This window comes from Protopterus annectens, chromosome 7.part0, assembly GCF_019279795.1.
Source record: "Protopterus annectens isolate FY-2018-M chromosome 7.part0, PAN1.0, whole genome shotgun sequence".
NCBI lineage: Eukaryota > Metazoa > Chordata > Ceratodontiformes > Protopteridae > Protopterus > Protopterus annectens.
The window spans coordinates 783,405,113-783,426,252 of record NC_056739.1 but is presented as its reverse complement, the minus strand read 5'-3'; the positions used below and the strand labels follow the sequence as shown (position 1 = coordinate 783,426,252).

General features: G+C 44.3%; 1 protein-coding gene across 1 annotated transcript in view; it reads right to left on the bottom strand.

Moving 5' to 3' along the window:
* The window catches only part of GIGYF1 (GRB10 interacting GYF protein 1), a gene marked incomplete in the record, with an annotated part of 2,892,461 nt that overhangs the window by 1,888,502 nt on the left and 982,819 nt on the right, over positions 1-21,140 (bottom strand). The window contains 1 exon segment of the mRNA XM_044077309.1: positions 15,866-15,992. Within this exon segment, the coding sequence (XP_043933244.1) occupies positions 15,866-15,992 (127 nt within the window).

Sequence of the window (21,140 nt, the reverse complement as noted above, 5' to 3'; positions counted from 1 at the left end):
GAGAACCCATTTGTCTTTGGTGATCATTTGCCAATTGTGGTAGAAGAGTGCCAGTTTTCCTCCCAAGGGGGCTGCCAAGAGGGATTTGTTTTGGCAGCTGTAGTGGGAAGTCATTGGAGCTGCTTTTTATATGGTTGGGGCCTGTCTTCCCCTTCTTTCTGGCCTGATGCAACCCATTGTCGAGGCCTGTAAGGACCTTGTGTTTGACCTTTACCTCTTGGACGTCTGTATCTTCCCCTTTGAGGTCTGTCTGTAATTGGAAAGGACCAATTCTTAGTTGGCCAGTTTCTACTAAATCTAGGAGGCTGAACCTGTAAGAAATCCTTCACCGTTTGCATAGATTTTGCCTTATCCTCCATTTTCTTTAATACCTCTTCTGCCTTAACTCTGAAATAGCCTTTCCCTGTGATTCTGCTGCAAAGGTGCATCCAATAATTTTGCTTTAACAGGATCTGGTAACGTATGTTCTTTTAACCAAGCATGTCTTCTAATGACACAGCCTGTAACTGCTGCTCTGCAGGAGGCCTCTAGAGAATCAAAACCACATTGCAAAGTATGCTTTCCCACTTGTTCAGCTGCATGCAATAAATCCTGCATTTCTTTAAAATTAGGAGGATCTGATTCTGGAGGCATTTTTTGTTTTAACTGAGACAGTAAAAATTGCTGATATTTTAGCATGTGAAACTGGCAATTTAAGACTCTCATTGCTAAAGTTGCAGACGTATATACTTTCTTTCCCCATCTGTCTAATGCACTGGAATCTTTGTCAGAGGGAACTGGATTCTTGGCTGATGAGGCCTTAACTCCTTTGGGTCCCTGGGAAATACTTTCAGGGTCAGCTACAGGGCTTTTATACAGAAATTTATGTGAGTCAGGGACTCTGTAGTATCGGTCAGGTTTAACAGAGGCTGGAGGTAAGGAATCAGGATTTAAGCTGGATTCAGTATAGACATCATCCACAATATATAACACTGGCAGAATAGCAAGGGGTCTGTGTTGAGGTAATAAAAGGAAGTCTCTGAGCCTTTTCTTGGATTCTGAGTAATCCTGGCCTTTCCAATGGAAATGCTCCCTCATGGTATGTAGGGTTTCCCCAAAGGAGTAGTCATCAGGCGGAGAGGCTGATGGAATTGATTCCTCAGCATCAGAATCCTCATAAGGGGGTAAAGAGTATCCTAGGTCTGAGGATGAATCAGAAGAGATGGACACCTGGTCGGAAGAGTCTTAGTCTGCATCCTGTCTAGGCCTTTTATCAGGAGGGGGATGGGACCCCCCTGATCAGAGTGATTAGGTCTTCGGCCATTTTGAGCATTTGTTTCTTAGGCATGGAGGCCTGTCCTGGAGAATGCTGTATTTTCTTTGATTTTAAAGGAGGCTTAGACTTAGCTGAGGGTTTAATGCTTAACTGAGTAGGTCGGAAGACACACTCTGAAGCTGTGGGTTGCTCAGCTACTCCGGATCCCTCTGAAAGGTTAGTCTCGGTAGGCTGAATAACTTGTGCGTCCGAAGGCCCAGCCATCTCCACGTGGGAGTCAGAGGCGGCCTGTGGTTCTACAGAAGCAGTCGTCAGTGGCTGCGAAGGTGCCTCTCTGAAAACCGGAGAACCGGCAACTGGCTTAGAAGAGGCTTTGTCAGTTTTGGGGCTCGGATGCCTATCCTTGTCCTTGCGCTTATTGTGTATTCCGGTCGTCGGAAGTTCCGACGGCATGGTATAATTGAATTTTCTACCAAAATAATGTCGGGCAAAATCAAACAGATGTTTAATAGTGCGCTTGTTAAACCTAGCACAAAACCAACAACCAGTGAAGTCGTGGTCTCGGCCTAGGCATAGGATACAATAGGAATGGAAATCCTTATGAGGTATTTGCTTCCCACAAGAAGTAGTTATTAACTTTTAATGACCTCGGTCTGAGGCAAGAAAAAGTTTCCCCAACGGAGTACTTAGCTTTGTAGAAGACTTTGGTTCTGGATTCGGAATAAAAATCGCAGGAGACAGCCGACCGGCACTTGCCAACTGCTTTTGCTTCGGGCACCACACGGCAAGAAAGGCTGAAGAAAATGGCGTTGGCTGCATCTTATATACCCCTGTCACACTGACGTCAGGGAGGAGGCGACAGCAACAGACGCCGGACCAAGACTTTGGAACTCAGGCTGACTGGGGAACCGCCTGACGGCAGGATAACCCAAGTGTAAAGACTGCAGCAGTGTAACACGAACATCGGATACAGTGTCCTGTCCACTTTGAAATGGTCTACTCTGAAATAGCCTTTCCCTGTGATCTTGCAGCATATGCAATAACAATTGCTCAGTTTTCCTGAAAGCTTTTGTTTTGTCCAAGTAGAAGCGTAACTGCCTGTGTATGTCCAATGAGTGCAGAAGTCTCTCCCCTTTATTCTGGGAATTTGGATAAAATGTTGGCAAGTGAATAGCTTAGTTAAGAGTCACACTGGATACCACCTTTGGCATACATGTAGGGTTTGTTCTTAAAGAAACCCTGTCTTGATGAAAAATGATGAAAGGTTCCACTGCCATTAGTGCTTGTAACTCAAGACTCTTCGTGCTGAGGTTATTGCAAAAAACAGAGCAGTTTTCCATGACACATTTTAGTTCTGCTAAATTGGCTGGCTCAAAAGGAGGTAAAGTTAGTTTTTCCAAGACAAAGGTGAGGTCCCAAGTTGGTGTTAGTGCTCTCCGGGGCGGTCTTATGTTTTTAGCCCCTCTGAGGTACTGTTTTAATAATGGATGAGAGAAAATAGGAGGATCCGTGTTGTAATGAGCTGAGATGGCAGAGGCGTGGATCTTAATGGATGAAAGGGATAGGCCTTTGTCCAGCATCTCATTTAAGTATTGTAATATCGGAGGAACATTTGGAACAAGAGGGTCAAAGCTGTGAGCCTGGTTCCAGGCGCATAATCTCTTCCACTTTTCTGAATAGGATTTCCTGGTGCTGGGCCTCCTGGCCTCCAAAATGACATCCATAACAGCTTTAGAGAGAGGTGTTGGATGTTTGGCCAAGTAATCTGCCATGCAGCCAGGTTTAAGGTTTTGAGCTGGCTGTGCAGGATCTGATTGTTTTGTTGCATCAGAAGATAAGGAATTTGAGGTAGAATCCATGCTAGGCCTTGAGACAAGTTCTTTAAGATTGGGTACCAGTGCTGGCGTGGCCAGTCTGGGGCAATCAGGATAATTTTTGGCCTTTCTTGTCTGGCTTTTAGGAGTACCTTTGACAGGAGAGGCAGTGGTGGGAAGGCATAAACTTTTAGGGTTTTCCAGCTGAACGAGAGAGCATCCACTTTCCATGCTTGTGTGTGGTAAGTCCTTGTGCAGAATTTCTGTAGTTGGCAGTTCAGAGGGGAAGCAAAAAGATCTATGTCTGGGCACCTCCATTTTTGTGTTATCATGCTGAATACTTGTGGATTTAATTTCCACTCGTGAGGATCCATGATGTTTCTGCTTAAGTCGTCTGCCAGAGTATTTTTCTTTCCTGGCAGGAATTGTGCTTGCAGATGAACTTGATAGGTCAGTGCTGTGTTCCACAAAGTCATGGCTTGTCTGCAGAGTGGATAGGAATGAGTACCCTCTTGCTTGTTTATGTACCACATAACTGTGGTGTTGTCCATCTTTAGTAATAGTTGTCCTAGATGCAGAAGGTCCTTGAAAGCTGTTAGGGCATTTTGTACAGCTAGCATCTCTTTTTGATTGATGTGAAGATGCATTTGGTCTGTGGCCCACTTGCCCTGAATATATTTTCCTGCCATGTGTGCTCCCCAGGCGTAATCCGAAGCATCTGTTGTTAGTGTCTGCCTGGCTGTGGGTAAAGTGAAAGTCTGTCCCTTGTTGTGGAGACATGCCTGTGCCTACCATCGAAACTCCTGTTGTAGGTAGGGAATAAGTGGTATTACTGTTTCCAAACTGACAGTGTTGAGTCCAAACAATTTTTAGGTACCATTGTAATTTCCTCATATGCAGTCTGGCATATGGTAGTAGTATGCAGGATGCCATGAACCCCAAGGCCTGCAGAATTTTTCTTGCAGGGAGTTGAGTTTTTGTTGCCATCAATTGAAAGTACTGAGTCAGTTGTCTTTGCTTGTTTGGCATGAGATAAGCCATCTGGGCCGTTGTATTTAAGCTGGCACCCAGGAATATTATCTCTTGTGAGGGCACTAGTTTTGACTTCTTTTTGTTTACTGTGTACCCTAGGGAAATTAGCAATCTTTTTACAAACGCCAGATGCTTCAGAAGAATGTCCTTGCTCCTGTTGTGGCACTTTTTGAATAGCTCTCATGTCCATGAGGGCTGTAATTTGTTTTTGTGCCTCTGCCTATTGATTTTTTGGCAGGTCTGGCATGCCTTTTGGCCTTGATAGAGTGTGAAAGTGGAACCTGTAACCTTGAGACACAATATCCAGAACCCATTTGTCTTGGGAGATTATATGCCAATTTTGTGAAAAAAAGAGCTAGTTTTCCCCCTAAGGGAGCTGCCAAAAGGAAAGTGCTTGGCATGTGGAGGGGGAAGTCATTGGGACTGTTTCCTATAAGGTTGTGACTTGTCTTCTCCTCCTTTTGGGGTTGAAGCACCCCACTGTCGTGGTCTGCAAGAGCCTTGGGGCTGAGATCTGTCTCTTGGGTGTCTGTATCTGCCTCTTTATAGTCTGTCTGACACTGGAAAGGACCAATTTTTTGAAGGCCAATTTCTGCTAAATCGAGGTGGCTGTACCTGTAAGAAATCCTTCACTGTTTGCATAGATTTTGCCTTATCCTCCATTTTCTTCAATACCTCTTCTGCCTTAACACCAAACAAGATATCATGCTGTAAAGGAGCATCCAATAATTTTGCCTTAACATGATCAGGTAAACCTTGTTTTTTTAACCAAGCATGCCTTTGAATAACAGATCCTGTAACTGCGGCTCTACAAGAAGCCTCTAATGAATCAAAACCACATTGCAGAGTATGTTTTCCCACCTGTTCAGCTGCATGCAATAAATCCTTCATTTCCTTATAGCCAGGACTTTCTGAGCTTGTAAGCATTTTCTGTTTTAACAGAGACATTAAATATTGTTGGTATTTAAGCATGTGGAACTGGCAATTTAAAGCCCATACTGCTAAAGTTGCAGAAGTGTAACCTTTCTTCCCTCATCTAATGCTCTGGAATCCCTGTCACAGGGAACTGGATTTTTAGCAGTGGAAGCCTTTACCCCTTTGGGACCCTGGGAAATAGTTTCTGGGTCAGCAGCAGGGTTTTTATAAAGAAATTTGTGAGAGTCAGGGACTCTGTAGTACCTATCAGGCTTGACTGGTGCTGGGGGCAAAGAATCAGGGGTTAAACTGGATTCAGAGAACACATCATCCACAATATCTAACACAGGCGGAATAGCCAGGGGCCTGTGCTGAGGCAATAAAAGAAAATCTCTGAGCCTTTTCTTGGATTCTGAATAATCCTGGCTCTCCCAATAGAAATGCTCCATCATGGTATGTAAAGTTTCCCCAAAAGAGTAAACGTCAAGAGGTGAGGCTGAAGGGATTGATTCTTCAGCATCAGAGTCCTCATAGGGGGTAAAGAGTACCCCTGGTCTGAAGAGGAATCAAAAGAAATGGAAACCTGGTCAGAGGAATCATAGTCTGTATCCTGCCTAGGCCTTTTATCAGGAGGGGATGGGAACCCTTGATCAGAGTAATTAGGTCTTCGGCCATTTTGAGCATCTGTTTTTTAGGCATGGAGGCCTGTCCAGGTGAATGCTGTACTTGTTTCTTTGTCTTTAAAGGAGTTTTAGACTTGGATGTTGTTTTGATGGTAAGCTGTGAAGGTCTGAAAACACCCTAGGAAGCCGATGCCTGCTCAGCGGCTCCGGACCCATCTGAGGGGTTAATTTCCGTAGGCCCAATACCTTGAGTTTCCAGAGGCCTAGAAATCTCCACGTGGGAGTCGGAGGAGGCCTGTGGCTCTAAGGTAGCGGGTGCCAGGGGCTGCGAAAGCACCTCACTGAGAACCGGCGAACCGGCAACTGGCCTAGAAGAGGCTTCATTGTCAGTTTTGGACCTCGGATGCCTGTCCTTATCTTTGTCTTTGCGTTTTTTGTGTATTCCGGTCGTCGGTTGTTCCGATGGCATGGTATAATTGAACCTTCGGCCAAAATAATGGCGTGCAAAATCAAACCGACGTTTAATAGTGCGCTTGCTAAATCTAGCACAAAACCGACAACTAGTGACGTCGTGGTCTGGGCGTAGGCATGGAATACAGTAAACACAAGAAAAGCACCAAATGAGCCAACGAAGATGTAGACAGTTTATTAGGCTAAAAACAGCACTCCAAAGCACTCCAAAACGAAACCACATCCAAATCCAATACGTAGTGTTACACACTTCCCACGTTTCGTCTCTCCTTCATCAGTGTTTATCTGATGAAGGAGAGACGAAACGTGGGAAGTGTGTAACACTACGTATTGGATTTGGATGTGGTTTCGTTTTGGAGTGCTTTGGAGTGCTGTTTTTAGCCTAATAAACTGTCTACATCTTCGTTGGCTCATTTGGTGCTTTTCTTGTGTTTATTTGTACTGCCAGCACCTTTCCTTGACTTGGTTTTATGGAATACAGTAAGAATGAAAATCCTTATGAGGTGTTTGCTTCCCAGAAGAAATGCAATTATTAAGTTTTACTGACATCGGTCTGAGGCAAGAAAAAGTTTCCCCAGCGGGGTACTTAGCTTTATTGAAGACTTCTGCTCTGAAATTCGAAAAACTCAGGAGTCGGCCGACCGGCACTTGCGAACTGCTTTTGCTTCAGGCACCATGCGGCAAGAAAGACTGAAGAAAATGGCGTCAGCTGCAACTTATATACCCCTGGTGCACTGACGTCAGTGTAGAAGCGACAGCAATCGACGCCGGACCAAGACTCAAGTGTAATGACTGCAGCAGTGAAACATGAACATCGAATGCAATGGTTTATCCATTTAGAAACAGTCTGCTTTGATATAGCCTTCCCCTCTGATCCTGCAGCAAATGCTACCAGTTGTTGCTCGGACTTTCTTAGAGATTTTGTCCTGTTTAAGTAGAATCTTAGTTGTCTGTGTACATCCAATGAATGCTGAATCCGTTCCCCCTTGTTCTGTGGATTTGGGAAAAAAGTTGTCAGGTGAATGGTCTGGTTAAGAGACACACTGGATACCACCTTAGGCATAAAAGAAGGATTGGTCCTGAGGGCCACCCTGTCCAGGTAAAAAATAATGAAAGGCTCCACTGCCATGAGAGCCTGTAGTTCTGAAACCCTTCTAGCTTAAGTGACTGCCAAAAGAAAAGCGGTCTTCCAAGAAAGAAATTTTATATCCGTAGTAGCTGCTGGTTCAAAAGGAGGCAGGGTGAGTTTTTCCAGCACAAAATTGAGGTCCCATGGAGGAGTTTGTGCTCTCCTGGGAGGCCTTAACTTTTATGGCCCTTCTGAGGTACTGTTTTAGCAGGGGATGAGAAAATAGGGGAGGATCGGTGTTGTAATGAGCAGAGATGGCAGAGGCATGGATTTTTATTGAAAAAGATAGGCCCCTGTCAAGCATCTCAGGTAAGTATTGCAAAATCTGAGGAATATTGGGCTTTGCTGTGTCTATTCCTTGTGCTTGGTTCCAAGCACAGAATCTCTTCCATTTATCAGCATAAGACTTTCTAGTACTAGGCCTTCTGGCTTCCAAAATGACATCCAGCATAGGTTTACCGAGAGATGTGGTTGGTAAAATTAGTTGATTAGCCATGCTGCAAGATTCAGAGTTTGGAGATGAGTGTGCAGAATTTGATAGTTCTGCTGAGACAATAGGTGAGGGGTGTTTGAGGCAAGTACCACGGAGGAAGGTGTGACATATTCCTTAGAAGCGGGTATCAGTGTCAGCGATGCCAGTCCGGAGCAATTAGAATATTTTTTTTTTCTTCCCGTCTGACTTTTAGTAAGACCTTGGAGAGTACAGGGACAACGGGAAAGGCATAGACTGACAGATTTTTCCAGCTGAAGGATAGAGCATCCATTTTCCATGCTTTTTTGTGATGAGTTCTTGTGCAGAATTTGTCCAAATGACAGTTTTGGGGAGAGCCAAATAGATCTATGTCTGGGCTTCCACATTTCTGTGTTAACACGCTGAAGATTTGTGGACCCAGTTTCCATTTGTGCGGGTACATAAGATTTCTGCTTAGGTCGTTTGCCAGAATATTTTTGCTTTCCTGGCAGGAACTGAGCTTGAAGATGTACTTGGTAAGTCAAGGCTGTGCTCCACAAGGTCATAGCTAGTCTGCAAAGGGGGTAGGAATGGGTACCCCAATGCTTATGTACCACATAACTGTAGTGTTGTCCGTCTATCAGTAGTTGTCCTGGATTAAGTCCTCGAAGGCTGTCAGAGCATTCTGAACAGCTAGGATTTCTTTCTGGTTGATATGTAGATGTATTTGGTTTGGGCTCCATTTGCCCTGAATGCATCTCCCTGCCAGGTGGGCCCCCCAAGCATAGTCTGATGCGTCTGTAGTTAGGGTTTGGGTGGCAGGGGGTAGAGCAAATGACAGTTCCTTGATTTGGTGACATGCCTCTGCCCAACCAAAGAAACTCCTGTTGCAGGCAGGGAATGAGAGGAATCATTGTTTCCAGGCTGTGTCAATGTTGACTCCCATAAGCTTTTTAGGTACCACTGAAGTTACCTCATATGCAGTCTTGCATATGGAATTAGTAGAATGCAGGATGCCATGAACCCCAAAGCCTGCAGAATTTGTCTTGCAGATAACTGGGTTTTTGTTGCCATTTGTTGAAGTATGTTGTCAATTGCATTTGTTTGTCTGGCGTGAGGTAAGCCATCTGGGCAGTTGTATTCAAGCTTGCACCCAGGAATGTAATTATTTGTGAGGGTACCAGTTGTGATTTTTTTTCGTTTATGGTGTACCCTAGGCATGCTAGAAGCCTTTTTACAAACGCCAGATGTTGAAGAAGAGTGTCCTTGTCCTCTGCCTGAATGAGACAATCGTCCAGATAAGGATAAATTTGAATGTTTCTTTGTCTGCAGAATGCAATTACTAGTGCCAGGCACTTTGCAAAGACCCTGGGTGCAGTAGTTAAGCCAAAGGGCAGTGCAGGGAATTGGTAATGCAAAAAGCCTGCTTTGAAGCGGAGGTATCTTCTGCAAGATTCCCTTATTGGGATATGCAGGTATGCCTCTTAAGTCTCGAGTTACCGACCAGGCATTCTTGCCTAGCATAGGCAGTAGCTATTGTAAAGTCAGCATTTTCAATTTCGGAATGTCCAGGAATGTGTTCAGAATTGATAAGTCAGTATTGGATGCCATGATTCGTCTTTTCTGGGTACCAGGAAAAGTCTTGAATAAATTCCCTGTCCTTTTTCCTTTTCTAGTACTGGTTGAATAGTCCCCATATCCATGAGGGACATGACTTGTTTCTGGGCCTCTGCCCACTGGTTTTGTGGCAGATCTGGCCATCCGTTTAGAATTGGCAAAGTGTGGAAATGAAAATGTACTCCTGGGATACTATGCTTAATACCCACTTGTCTTGGGTAATTAACTGCCAATTTTGAGCATGAAGTGCTAATTTTCCCCCTAAGGGGGCTGCTAAAAGATAAGTGCTTGGAGATGGTAGAGGAAAGTCATTGAGACTGCTTACTGTAGGGTTGTGCTTTGTTACCTCCAAATTTGGAGGTGGAGGCACCCCATTGCTTTGACCTGTAAGATCCCTGTGATTGATATCTGGAGCCTTTGGAGTGCCTGGGTTTGCCCCGAGTGGCTCTGTTGGACACAGGAAAGGTCCAATTCTTAGTAGGCCAGTGCCTACTGAACCTGGGTGGCTGCACTGCAAGAAATCTTTTACAGTTTGCATAGATTTAGCTTTGTCTTCCATTTTCTTTAAAACCTCTTCTGCCTTATTACGGAACAGACTATCATGCTGTCAAAGGGCATCCAAAAATTTAGCTTTAAAATGATCAGGCAGACTTTGCTCCTTGAGCCAAGCATGCCTTCTTATCACAGATCCAGTTATGGCGGCCCTGCAAGAGGCTTCCAAGGAATCAAAACCACATTGCAAAGTACGCTTTCCAACCTGTTCTGCTGAATGCAATAAATCCTGTAACTCTATTTTCCACACAATCAGAAATCAACAATTTTCTGTTTCAGTAAGCCCATAACATGCTGTTGATATTTAAGCATATGAAACTGGCAGTTTAAAGCCCCGATTGCCAAGGCTGCAGACGTATAAACCTTCTTACCCCATCTATCCAGCTCCCTGGAATCTCTATCAGAAGGGGTAGGATATTTGGCTGTAGAAGCCTTAACACCACTGGGACCCTGAGAAATAGTCTCATAATCAGCAGCAGGATTTCTGAAAAGGAAATTGTGGGAGTCAGGAACCCTGTAATATCTGTCTGGCTTACTAGGAGCCGGAGGCAGGGAATCAGGAGCTATGCTTGATTCAGAGAACACATCAACAATTTCTAATACAAGAGATATTGCCAAAGGCCTATGCTGAGGAAGAAGAAGAAAATCCCTAAGCATCTTTTTTGACTCAGAGAAGTCCTGACTCTCTCAGTGAAAATGTTCCCTTAAAGTATGCAAAGTCTCTCCAAAAGAGTAATCCTCAGGAGGAGACGCAGATGGGATTGATTCCTCTGCATCAGAATCCTCATAAGGTGGAACAGAAAATTCCTGATCAGAAGAGGAATCAGAAGAAATGGAAACCTGATCTGAAGATTCATAATCAGTGCCTTGCCTAGGCCTCTTAGCAGTGTGTGTGTGTGTGTGTGTGTGTGTGTGTGTGTGTGTGTGTGTGTGTGTGTGTGTGTGTGTGTGAAGGGGGGGGGGGGTTGGGAACCCCGGATCAAGGTAATTAAATCCTCAGCCATTTTGATCATTTGTTTTTTAGGCATAGAGGCCTGAGCACATGGCTCATGCGTCAGTTTCTTAGACATAGAAGTAGGTTTTAACCTCGTTTTTGTTGATGGTGTCTGCTTAATATAAAAATGTTGAGGCCTGAAAACACCCTCAGAAACCGGTGCCTGCTCAGCGGCTCTGGACCCATCCAAGGAAGAGACATCCGCGGGTTCAATATTTACAAATCTCGCAATGGGTCTCGGTAGAGGCCTGCGACTCAAAAGTAGTGGGTATCAGGGGCTGCGAAAGCGCCTCACTGAGTAGAGGCGAACCGGCAACTGGCTTAGGAGAAGCTTCGTCATCGGTTTTGGACCTCGACGGTCTGTCTCTGTCTTTTTCCTTGCGTTTTTTGTGAACTCCTGTAGTCGGACTGCTAACCGACGACATTTCAGGGTAGTTAAATCTTGAACCAAAATATTTAGAAGCAAAAATATACAGACACTTAATAGTGCGTTGGTTAAATTTAGCACAAAACAGACAGCAAGGCATGCTGTGAACAGGGCCTACGCAAAGAATACAGTACAAATGAAAATCCTTATGAGGTATTTGCTTCCCACAAGTAATGCAATTAGTAACTTTTACTGACATCGGTAAGGAGCAAGAAAAATTTCCCAAATGGGGTACTTAGCTTTACTTTGAAGACTTTGGTTCTGAAACTCGAAAACGAAAATTTCAAAAGTCGGCTGAATGGCACTTGCGAACTGCTTCTACTTCGGGAACCGCGCGACAAGAAATACTGATTAAAACAGTGTCGACTGCATGTTTTATACCCCTGACAACCTGATGCCATGGAAGGCGAGACAGCAACAGACGCAGGACCCAAGACTTTATTCAGACCGACTGAGGGCAACCTGCCAGCAGATTACCCCAAATGTAATGACTGCAACAGTGAAACATGAAGAACATCTGCCATTGTGGGTGCACCTGGGATCCCTTGTGCAGTGTGAGAAGGTCCACTCTGAAGGGTAACTTGTGGTGACTGCCCTTGGACAGTTACAGAAGTAGGGGGAACCAGTGCTGTCTTAGCCAGTAAGAAGTCAACAAGACTTTTGGTCTGTCTTGCTGAGTTTTCAGCAGGACCTTCTGAATTAGTGGGAAGGGAGGAATGCATATAGAAATTTCCCCTTCCATGAGATTGAGAAGGCATCTGTTAACAGTGCTTGTGGATCTGGTATCCTGGTGCAGAAGGCAGGAAGTTGCCTGTTGATGGAGGAGGCAAAGAGGTTTATTTGAGGTATACCCCACCGGTGGAAGAGGTCCAGGAAGACATCTCTGTGAAGCATTCATTTCTGGTTGTTTGTAATGGTTCTGCTGAGATAAACTGCCTGGGAGTTGTGAAGAGAAGGAATGCAGACCGCCTGCAGAGTTGCTCCCTGTGAGGTGGCCAGGTCTCTTATTAGAGGAGCTAGTCTGCAAAGAAGGTATGACTTGGTCCTTCCATGTTTGTTGAGATACTGCAGAACCGTGCTATTGTCTGTGAAGGTCTTCAAAGGACCTTGTTGGAGATAAGGTAGGAAGCTCGAAGGGCCAGAAGAATTGCCCTCATCTCTCGAACATTGAAGTGTTCTAGTTTGTGTGGCTCTGGCCACATGCCCTGTACTTGCTGATAGCCCAGAGTTGCTCCCCAGCCCAAATCTGAGGCATCTGTATGCATGACCTGTATAGGTGGAGGTGGTTGGAGGGGAAGACCTGGATTTTGGGCCACGTACCAGCCACCACTGGATTTGTTGCTTGAGGCAAGGGAGGAAGGGAATCCTGTACTCCAGAGAATGGGAGCATTGGGTCCAGACTGACAGAAGATACCATTGTAGCTTTTTCATATCCAGTCTTGCTAATGGTAGCATGGGGATAGTGGCTATGTAGCCCAAGGTACTGCATTGCTATCAATTCTGTGGCTTGGAGGACCAGAAGCAGATGTCCTGTCAGGTTTCCCACCTTTTGGGGTGGAAGGAAGACTTTCAGGAGGTCTTTGCGAATTCTGTACCGGAGGAAGGCAAAGTCTTGAGTAGACTCCAGGTGGGATTTTGGAAAATTTTTCTGGAATACCAGAGACTGTAGGAGGGACACTACAAGGTGAATGTGTAGCAGGAAGGTCTCCTTGTTGGCTGCCTGAATCAGCAGGCCATCCAACTAAGGGAATACATGCATTCCCTTTGTCCTGCAATAAGCAAGCAAGCCAAGAATTTGGTGAAAACCATGGGTGCAGTGGAAAGCCCAAAGAGCAAGGCAGAGAAATGAAAATGAGAAAGACCTACCAAGAACCTCAGGTATTTTCTGCATGTGGGCCTTATGGGGATACGAATATAAGCATCCTTTATATCTAAGATGACCATGAACCCTTGGGGGAAGGAGGAAAGGCAACAGGGTAGGAAGAGTGGGACCTTTAGGAATAGATTGAGACACGAGAGGTCTAGAATAGACCTCCAAGGTCTGTCCTTTCTGGGGACCAGTAAATTCTGGAGTAGAAACCTCTTATTTTTCTGACTGTAGGCACTGGTTCGATAGCGCCCTGAGCCAGCAGACCCTGCAACACAGGTTGCAGCCGATGCAGTTTTTGTGATGAAGGCTGTGGGCTGCCCTTTCCTTCTGGGAGGGGGGTTAGCCAGGACATGAAGTAACCATTCTGAATGCTTGGCAGAACCCATTTGTCTCACGTGGTGCGAGTCCACATAGGGAGGCAGTGAGGGAGACGGATTGACAGAGGGAGGGAGTGGACGGGGCAAGGTTACCAGGTAGTCAAGATGCTACCTGCCTATCTTGAAAGGCCTGCCAATGGCTAGAGAAGGGTGAAGCTCTAGCTGGAGGAGGTTGTCTCCTTGTAGGCGTTCTAGGCCTTGCAGGAGCAGCAGGCAGGGAGTGCTTTCTTATGAACTGAGTTTTTGCTGGATAGTTTCTTTGAAACTTTGGTATTGGGGAAACAAGCAGGTGTTTAAGGTCCTACATTTTGTTTCCCTTTTTGCTGAAATGACTTAAAAAGATCAAATTTAGCACCAAATAAGGGTGTATTGTCCAGGGGTGCGTCAATAAGCTTTGCCCTAAAGTCATCAGGGAGGGATTGTAAACGTAACAAGGAATATCTCTTTAATGCAGAAGTTGATGCTGCTGACCTTGCTGAGGATTTTGCAGCATCATAACTGCACTTGATTGAGTGCCTGGTAAACTGGGAGGTAAGGGCCACAAGGGAAGACAGTGATGCTTTGGCAGCACAGTCTGGAAGATCAGCTAACTCCTTGGTGGCTTTTTCCAGGAGGGATAAGGCATGCTTAGTCATGTGTTTATGGTAATTTGTGGCCCTAAAAGATAAGGTACAGGAGGTGTAAATTTTCTTACTCTGACGTTCTGTGGTTTTGCTGTCTTTGCCAGCAGGGAGTATGGTGGTTGCGGGTAAGAGCTGAGAAGCCTTGTCTGTAGACACAGATATATTGGCTGGGTCTGCAGGAGGACACTTAAGGAGATACTTGACAGTGTCAGGAACTTTATAAAGTCTGTCTGGTCTGAGGGAGCAGGAGGTTGAGCGTCTGGATTTAAGGATTCTGAGGAAAAGGCATCCAAGGAAGGCAGGCAAGATTGGAGGTATGGCAGACGGGCTTAGGGAATCTATCTAAATGAGGTCATATCTTTTTTGGACCTCAGTCCTTTCACAGGATTCCGACTTGAAATGGTCTTTATTCTTGGAAATGGTTTCCCCAAAGGTCAGATCCTCAACTGGGCAGTCAGGATCGACAGATTCCTCTTCGGGGGAACCACATCCCAAGTGAAGAGAGATTTGGGAGGTGTAAGAGAGATTCTTCAGAGGAAGAATCAGACAGATTTTCCTCTCTGTTCTTAGTAGGGTCTGAGGGTTGAGGCCTAGGGTCAACAGTGGAGGAGGAATGTTAGCACCCCCTGCAGAAGAAAGACGCACGGCAATGAAAGCATTAAACAAACTTTGGCTGAAAACCTGCCAGACAGGCATGCTTTCAGAAGGGGAAGAAAGGTGCTTTCTTTTTTTTTCTTTCTTTTTAAGGGGTCTAGCTGGCATCTGAAGGGGAAGGCATCGAATCAGAAAACTGTAAAAAAAACGGGAGGGAACAGACAGACCTACTAAAATTGCCGGTTCCCCCCGGCATCTGAGACAGACATCAGTAAAACCTCTATAGACATGCCCTCTTCCCAGGACTGTGCGGCTTCCATGTCCATGGAGGTACCCACTATAGCTGATGTGGCAGAACTCGATTAATCTACCAGGCTGTCAGCCACAGGATGAGGGTTGGGCAGTAGACGCGCAATGGTAGTGTAGGCCATATGGTCCTAGCCTTCATTTTCACCGGTTCAGAAGGAAAGTCAGATCAGGCCTCCATCCCTAATATAATACGTTTTAACCTCTGCTTTTCTAGGTACAAGTTTAGTGTATGCAAACGACTATGCAAGGTGTTGGGCACAAACACCTGACAAACAGGGCAGACCTTATATAGTCATGCGACTGTCCCAAACAGAAAAGACAGTGATCATAGGCATCCTTATGAGGAATCTGCTAGCCGCACTTCCACTTCCCCTTTCTGGATTAAATGAACAGCCAATACAAATAAAAAGGACTGGAAAGGTTACCCAACAGGGTACTTATCTGATATCTCGAATCAGACAGCGAGAGCCAGAACACCTGGCATATGACTGGTAGCTGAGAAATTCCGAGGGCTGGTGCGTGCGGATGTCACTTTTATGGCCCATGTTCCCTGAGCCACGTCAGAAGACCCACGTACCATATAGGGACTGAAAACTTATGTATACTGGCCGGACGTACATGAAGCAAGAGGACTAAACCAACACGTGGAATACTGCAACATTGAAATAGAAAAACATTTAAAAAGTATGCATTAATTTGCAGAACCATTTCCAAAAGTAATCAAAATACTGTGGCCTGCACCTACTAAAAAGACCATAAATGGCAGTATCCTACTCTAAACAGTGGTCACTTTTTCCAACAATTCTTCTTACCTTTCTCAGCACCACTGGGCTCCACACATTCCTTGTTTTCATCTTTCATTTCTGGTACTTCCTCTTCTTCCACAACACCTTTAAAATCAAGCTCCTGTTCTTCTGGTATTGGCTCTTTAGGGCTTTTCTGGCAAAATAAAAATTGCACATCATCAGCATGTTGAAAACAATCCCCATTATGCCTTCACACTCAAGAAAGCTATTGCATAATTAACAAATACAGAAACATTAACAAGCCGTACAGTACAAGGGATTCTCTTGTTAAAAGTGGAAAGGTTTAAAATCAAGGAAAGCCTCACAGGACTTTTTTTTAAATGGTACAATGTACTGACTGGAGATGCAATACCACTGCGCGCACACACAAAAAAGAAAGACATGTTCTTAACACCAGCCTTGCTCATATTTTTACTTCTATGATAACTATATGCATGAAGCTGTAAGAATTGAGCCAACTGCACAGAGGAAAAAAATTAGAAATACTATTCTAAGTAGACATATGGAGATTAGCAGATGATACAGAAACACCAATATTTTGCAGACATGAAGCAAAGCTTTTCATGTGAAATGAACAGTTGTGCAATTACTCTCACTGTAACTGCAAATAATTGAAGAGAGACTCCAACAACAGTACAACAAAATACAACTTCTTCTAGCAATCATTTTTCTAGTTACAGCCGTTTACCATTTAGTGAAAATGGACTATAAGAATCACATTCGTGTAGCAATTAAACCTGTAGGACATACCAAAGAGCACCATCTACATCTTTCTCAATGATTAAAAAAACAAAATCAATACAATCAAAGGGCACGCAAGAAGAACACACCAGTAATGCATTTGAGAATGTAGTAATGGCTCCCTAGTGTAATTCAGAGATGAGCAAATGTAGGTCCTAGAATTAAAAAACAAAAAAAGAAAGAAAGAAAAAACACCACCACCACAGAAGAACAAAGCAAAAACATAACAAAACATGGTTTCTCAATTTTTTTTTTTTTTTTAATTTGCAAGCCAACCTGCCTCCCTTTAACATGCCTACCTCTTAGATATACTGACTAACACTGCCACACCTCCAAAAAGGGACTATTCTAAACACAGAAACTTAGGACTTAGCATATGTAAACCCTATTTTTTCACATACAGTCTTGCTACTCCAAGACTTGCACTTTAAAAAGGTGGAATTAAAAAATGTTATCCATAGGATCACATAATTCTTTGAAATGAAGCAAGCTGCTGTCCATTAATACACAGCTGGACATACCTACAGCGCAGCCTGTCTGTTCCCGACAGCAGAGGCATCAGTAGTGCCCCCTACTTAAAGTGGTGAGCAACCAAAATCGCTCTCAGTTCTCAACTGAGTAAATACATATCACTATCAATTGTGCTTGCAGGCTGGTAGGGATGAATGACTTAACCAGGTCAAGCTAGGATGTCAATTCCCACACAAAGTGAGACATCTGGAGGTTAAAATGAACATTTCTGCCAAGCACTTAGCACACTGTAGATGGTGGTACAAATACCACAGATCTCTTCTCTCTTTGAGGTTTGGACCAAAAATCCTCCTGTTTGACTGTCATCAGCGATGCAATATATGTAGTTGGATGGTGCCATCTTCATGTCATTCTTACTGCAGACCGTAAGCCATAGTTACCTAAGGTTAAAAGCACAACCTGTCCAGTGATGGGTCAATCAACTGACAAGCAGTGGGCTGAGGGCATCTGAAGAAGAATGTAAAGAGGAGTTGACTCAAAAAGGTGGAGAATACCCACCACAACCCAAGGACACCAGTCACGACACAAAGGAAGGAGGGACGGAAATTGTACTACACCAGTTAATCTACCTGAACATTTACAATTACATCAAGTACCTAAACCAAGAGAGCTATGTTCTTCTTGGTTCACTTTTGCTGTACAAGCCTGAGGGATCCCCTAGTTGGCTTCATACAAAAGCAGAGAACATCAAACCCTACAGGACGGCAGAGTAAAAAATTGCACTGCTCAGTGACATATGCACTAAATTTCAATGCTTGGCAAAGGTGTGAATAGATGACCACGTTTGCAACTTCCACAATGGCCTGATGGTCCTTGGCTTGGTTACTGTCTGTTAAGGCACCAATGGGAGAATGTTTTGCACTCATAACTGACTTTCCATACTGGGTGTTCTGGCTTCCCTCAATATGTACAAGATCTACTGATGCCTGGTGGGGATGAGCAATACATCATCCAGAGTTACAGCCTCATTGTCCTCAGGACGGGACATATGACTGACCTCAGTCCTGAGATAGGTCTACATCCTGGGACAACACAAGATAAGTTCAGGAAAGAGGAGAACCACTGTTGAATAGATTGAAAAGTTCATATTAAAATCATCCATGACCACTCCGCAGAGACCTTCTGCACCACCCGTGGAAAGGGAGGAAAGCACAGACAGACCAGTCTATAAAATGAAAAAGCCATTTGCTATACTGTGTTTTTTTAACACAAAATTTCCAGACGTGCCTGCTTTCAGGAAAAGCAATGTCTATTTCTGACACGTTCCACTTGTGGAGAACTTCTAACAATACCTCTTTTAGCAGTCATTCACTGAGAATCAACTGCAGACAGGCATGGTTTTGTCTGTCAGGTTAGGTAGTCAGCTACTAGAATCACAAGCTTTGAGCCAAATCGCACACCTCCGAGGCCAGTCAGCACTAAGAGGCAAGTACGCATTTCACTTTTTTTTTTTAATCACGACTATGGAATTGTTAGTTATGAGCAAAGGGTGTGGCTGCCAATATATACCTAAAGGTTGTGATGATTAAGATCACTACCACACAATGCTTACAGGCATCCTGCACTCCTGCATGTCCTAACCTTCTTAGACCTTTGGGGCCCCTGAATGGGCTCTAAAAATGGTAGCAAAGAAATTTGTTGGCACTTTGGACCATGTCAGCACCTCTGAAGTGGATTTCTTTATTCAGCAGGAAACTAACTGCACACCATGCCAACCCCTTTCCTTATGCAACAGGGCAGGGAAACACTTCTCCACAGGGAGGGGGCAAACTGCCACCACATGTTCCTAGGGAACCACTGGAGTTCCCTCAAGTGTAGACTGTCCACAGGAATCATTAATACGCAGGAAGCCATGAAGTTCAGCAGCCTAAGTAATTCACTGGCTGAGATGCTATACAGAATGTCAATCCTGAAGTACTGGGAGAGAAAAAATACAGTTGTGTTCACTTACATAAATGTAGATGCTAAGATTGTATACACTGCTGCAGTCATCACATTTGGGTTATCCCTGCCAGGGTAGCCCTCAGCCACTCCGAATACCAGAGGCTTAGTATTTCTGCGATGGCATCTGTCGCTTCAGGACTGAAGTCAGGTCATCAGTAGTATAAAGTAAGGCAGCCAACACCATTACATCAGTTTTTTTTCCTTAACATATCAGGAGCCCCCAAGTGGGAGCCAGGTTCTACGGAAAGAACCCCACCAGCAGAAAGTAAATACCAAAATGTCCCCTGTAAGGAAAAGTCACATTTGTGTGTGTGTATATGTACATATATATATATATATATATATATATATATATATATATATATATCTATATATCTATATATATATCTATATGTATATCTATATATATATATACATATATATATATATATATATATATATATATATGTATATAGGTTGGTAGTAGGCTATCAGCCCAAGGGCCTAAGTAAAACTAGCCAGCAAGGTTCCATAGCTAACGCCACCCAAGAAAGTTATTTTCCTGTGCCACTGTCCAGCAGAGAGACAGACGTGATCCTCGGGGTGTATTTCCTATTTCCCATCCACACATCAAGATTTTTCTTGAAGAGTGCTAATGAAGAACTTTGATTGACATAGATGGGTAGCTTGTTCCAGAGTATGGGAAGTCTCTGGGACAGGAATCTATCCCTCCAAAGTGTCCTGTTTACTTTGGTGACAAGATTTAGGTCCCTACAGCGTGTAGCTCGGAGGGATTGGGATTTCTTTAGGTGTAGCATGTCAAACAGTTCTGGGTTTGACGTAGCTTTATATGCTAGGCAGAGAACACCTCGGAGTAGGCGATATGCTACGGAGTAAAGCTGGAGTTTTTTGAGGCGGTCAGTGTAGGGCATTTGTTTGAGGCCAGTAATCCTCTATGAGGTACTTCTGTGGCCTTTCCAGCTGCTGCAGATGTCTTGTGATGTACATTCCAAAAGGGGCGTTGTACTCTATAACGGGTGTAATGAGTGATGAGTAGAGGGGAACAATGACTTCTTTTTTTCCTGGATCAGAACCCTTTTATGAGGTGTGCCACGTAGAATGACTTCCTGACTACTGTGGCAATGTGACTATCAAAGGAGAGACTACTGTCCACCTGGGTCCCAAGGTCTCTTATCACGCATTCGGTGTTAAGTAGATTGCTGCCAATGTGGTAGTTCATGGCTTCAGAGTTTTTGCGAAAAGGGATGACACTGCACCTTTTGGCATTGAGCTTGAGGCCATGGCTCTGACACCAGGCATCTGTCTCAGTGAGGCCCTTCTGTAGGATGTCCACATCATTTGGGGACTTGACTATGGCTCCTAGTTTGCAGTCATCTGCGAACTTCTGTGTTTGGTATCTACTTCTCTGACGTACAGGCTAACAGGAGAGGTTCCAGGATGGAACCCTGTGGTACACCACTTGTCAATGCTTTGAGGTCAGATTTGGAGTCTGCAACTTTTACAGTGTGGTTTCTGTCAGTGAGCCAGTTGGCAACCCATCTTGTGACAGGAATTTACACCTAGTTTAGTGAGTTTAGCTATAATTCCAGAATGGTGGATGGTGTCGAAAGCCTTGGTGAGGTCAAGATAGGCTGTGTGAACAACCTTGCTCTCATCCACGGATTTGGTGACTGCCTCAAAGAAGTCGATCAGGTTCAGGAGGGATGATCTGCCTTTCACAAACCAGAACTGGGTGGGATGCAGAGTTTGGAGGTTAACAATGTATTTGTTTAGAAGTTACATGATGATACGTTCCATGGCCCTGCAGACCAGGCTGGTCAGGCTAATAGGTCGATAGTTCTCGGGATCAGCAGAGGCTCCAACTTTGTGGAGTGGGATAACTGTTGCTGTACGTCATTCAGTGGGCACAATGCCTGATGCAAGGCAATTACTGAACATGGTGCTTAAGTGGGGAGCCAGTTCATTCTGAAGTTCATGTAAAACACACACACACATATATATATATATATATATATATATATATATATATATATATATATATATATATATATATATATATATAATA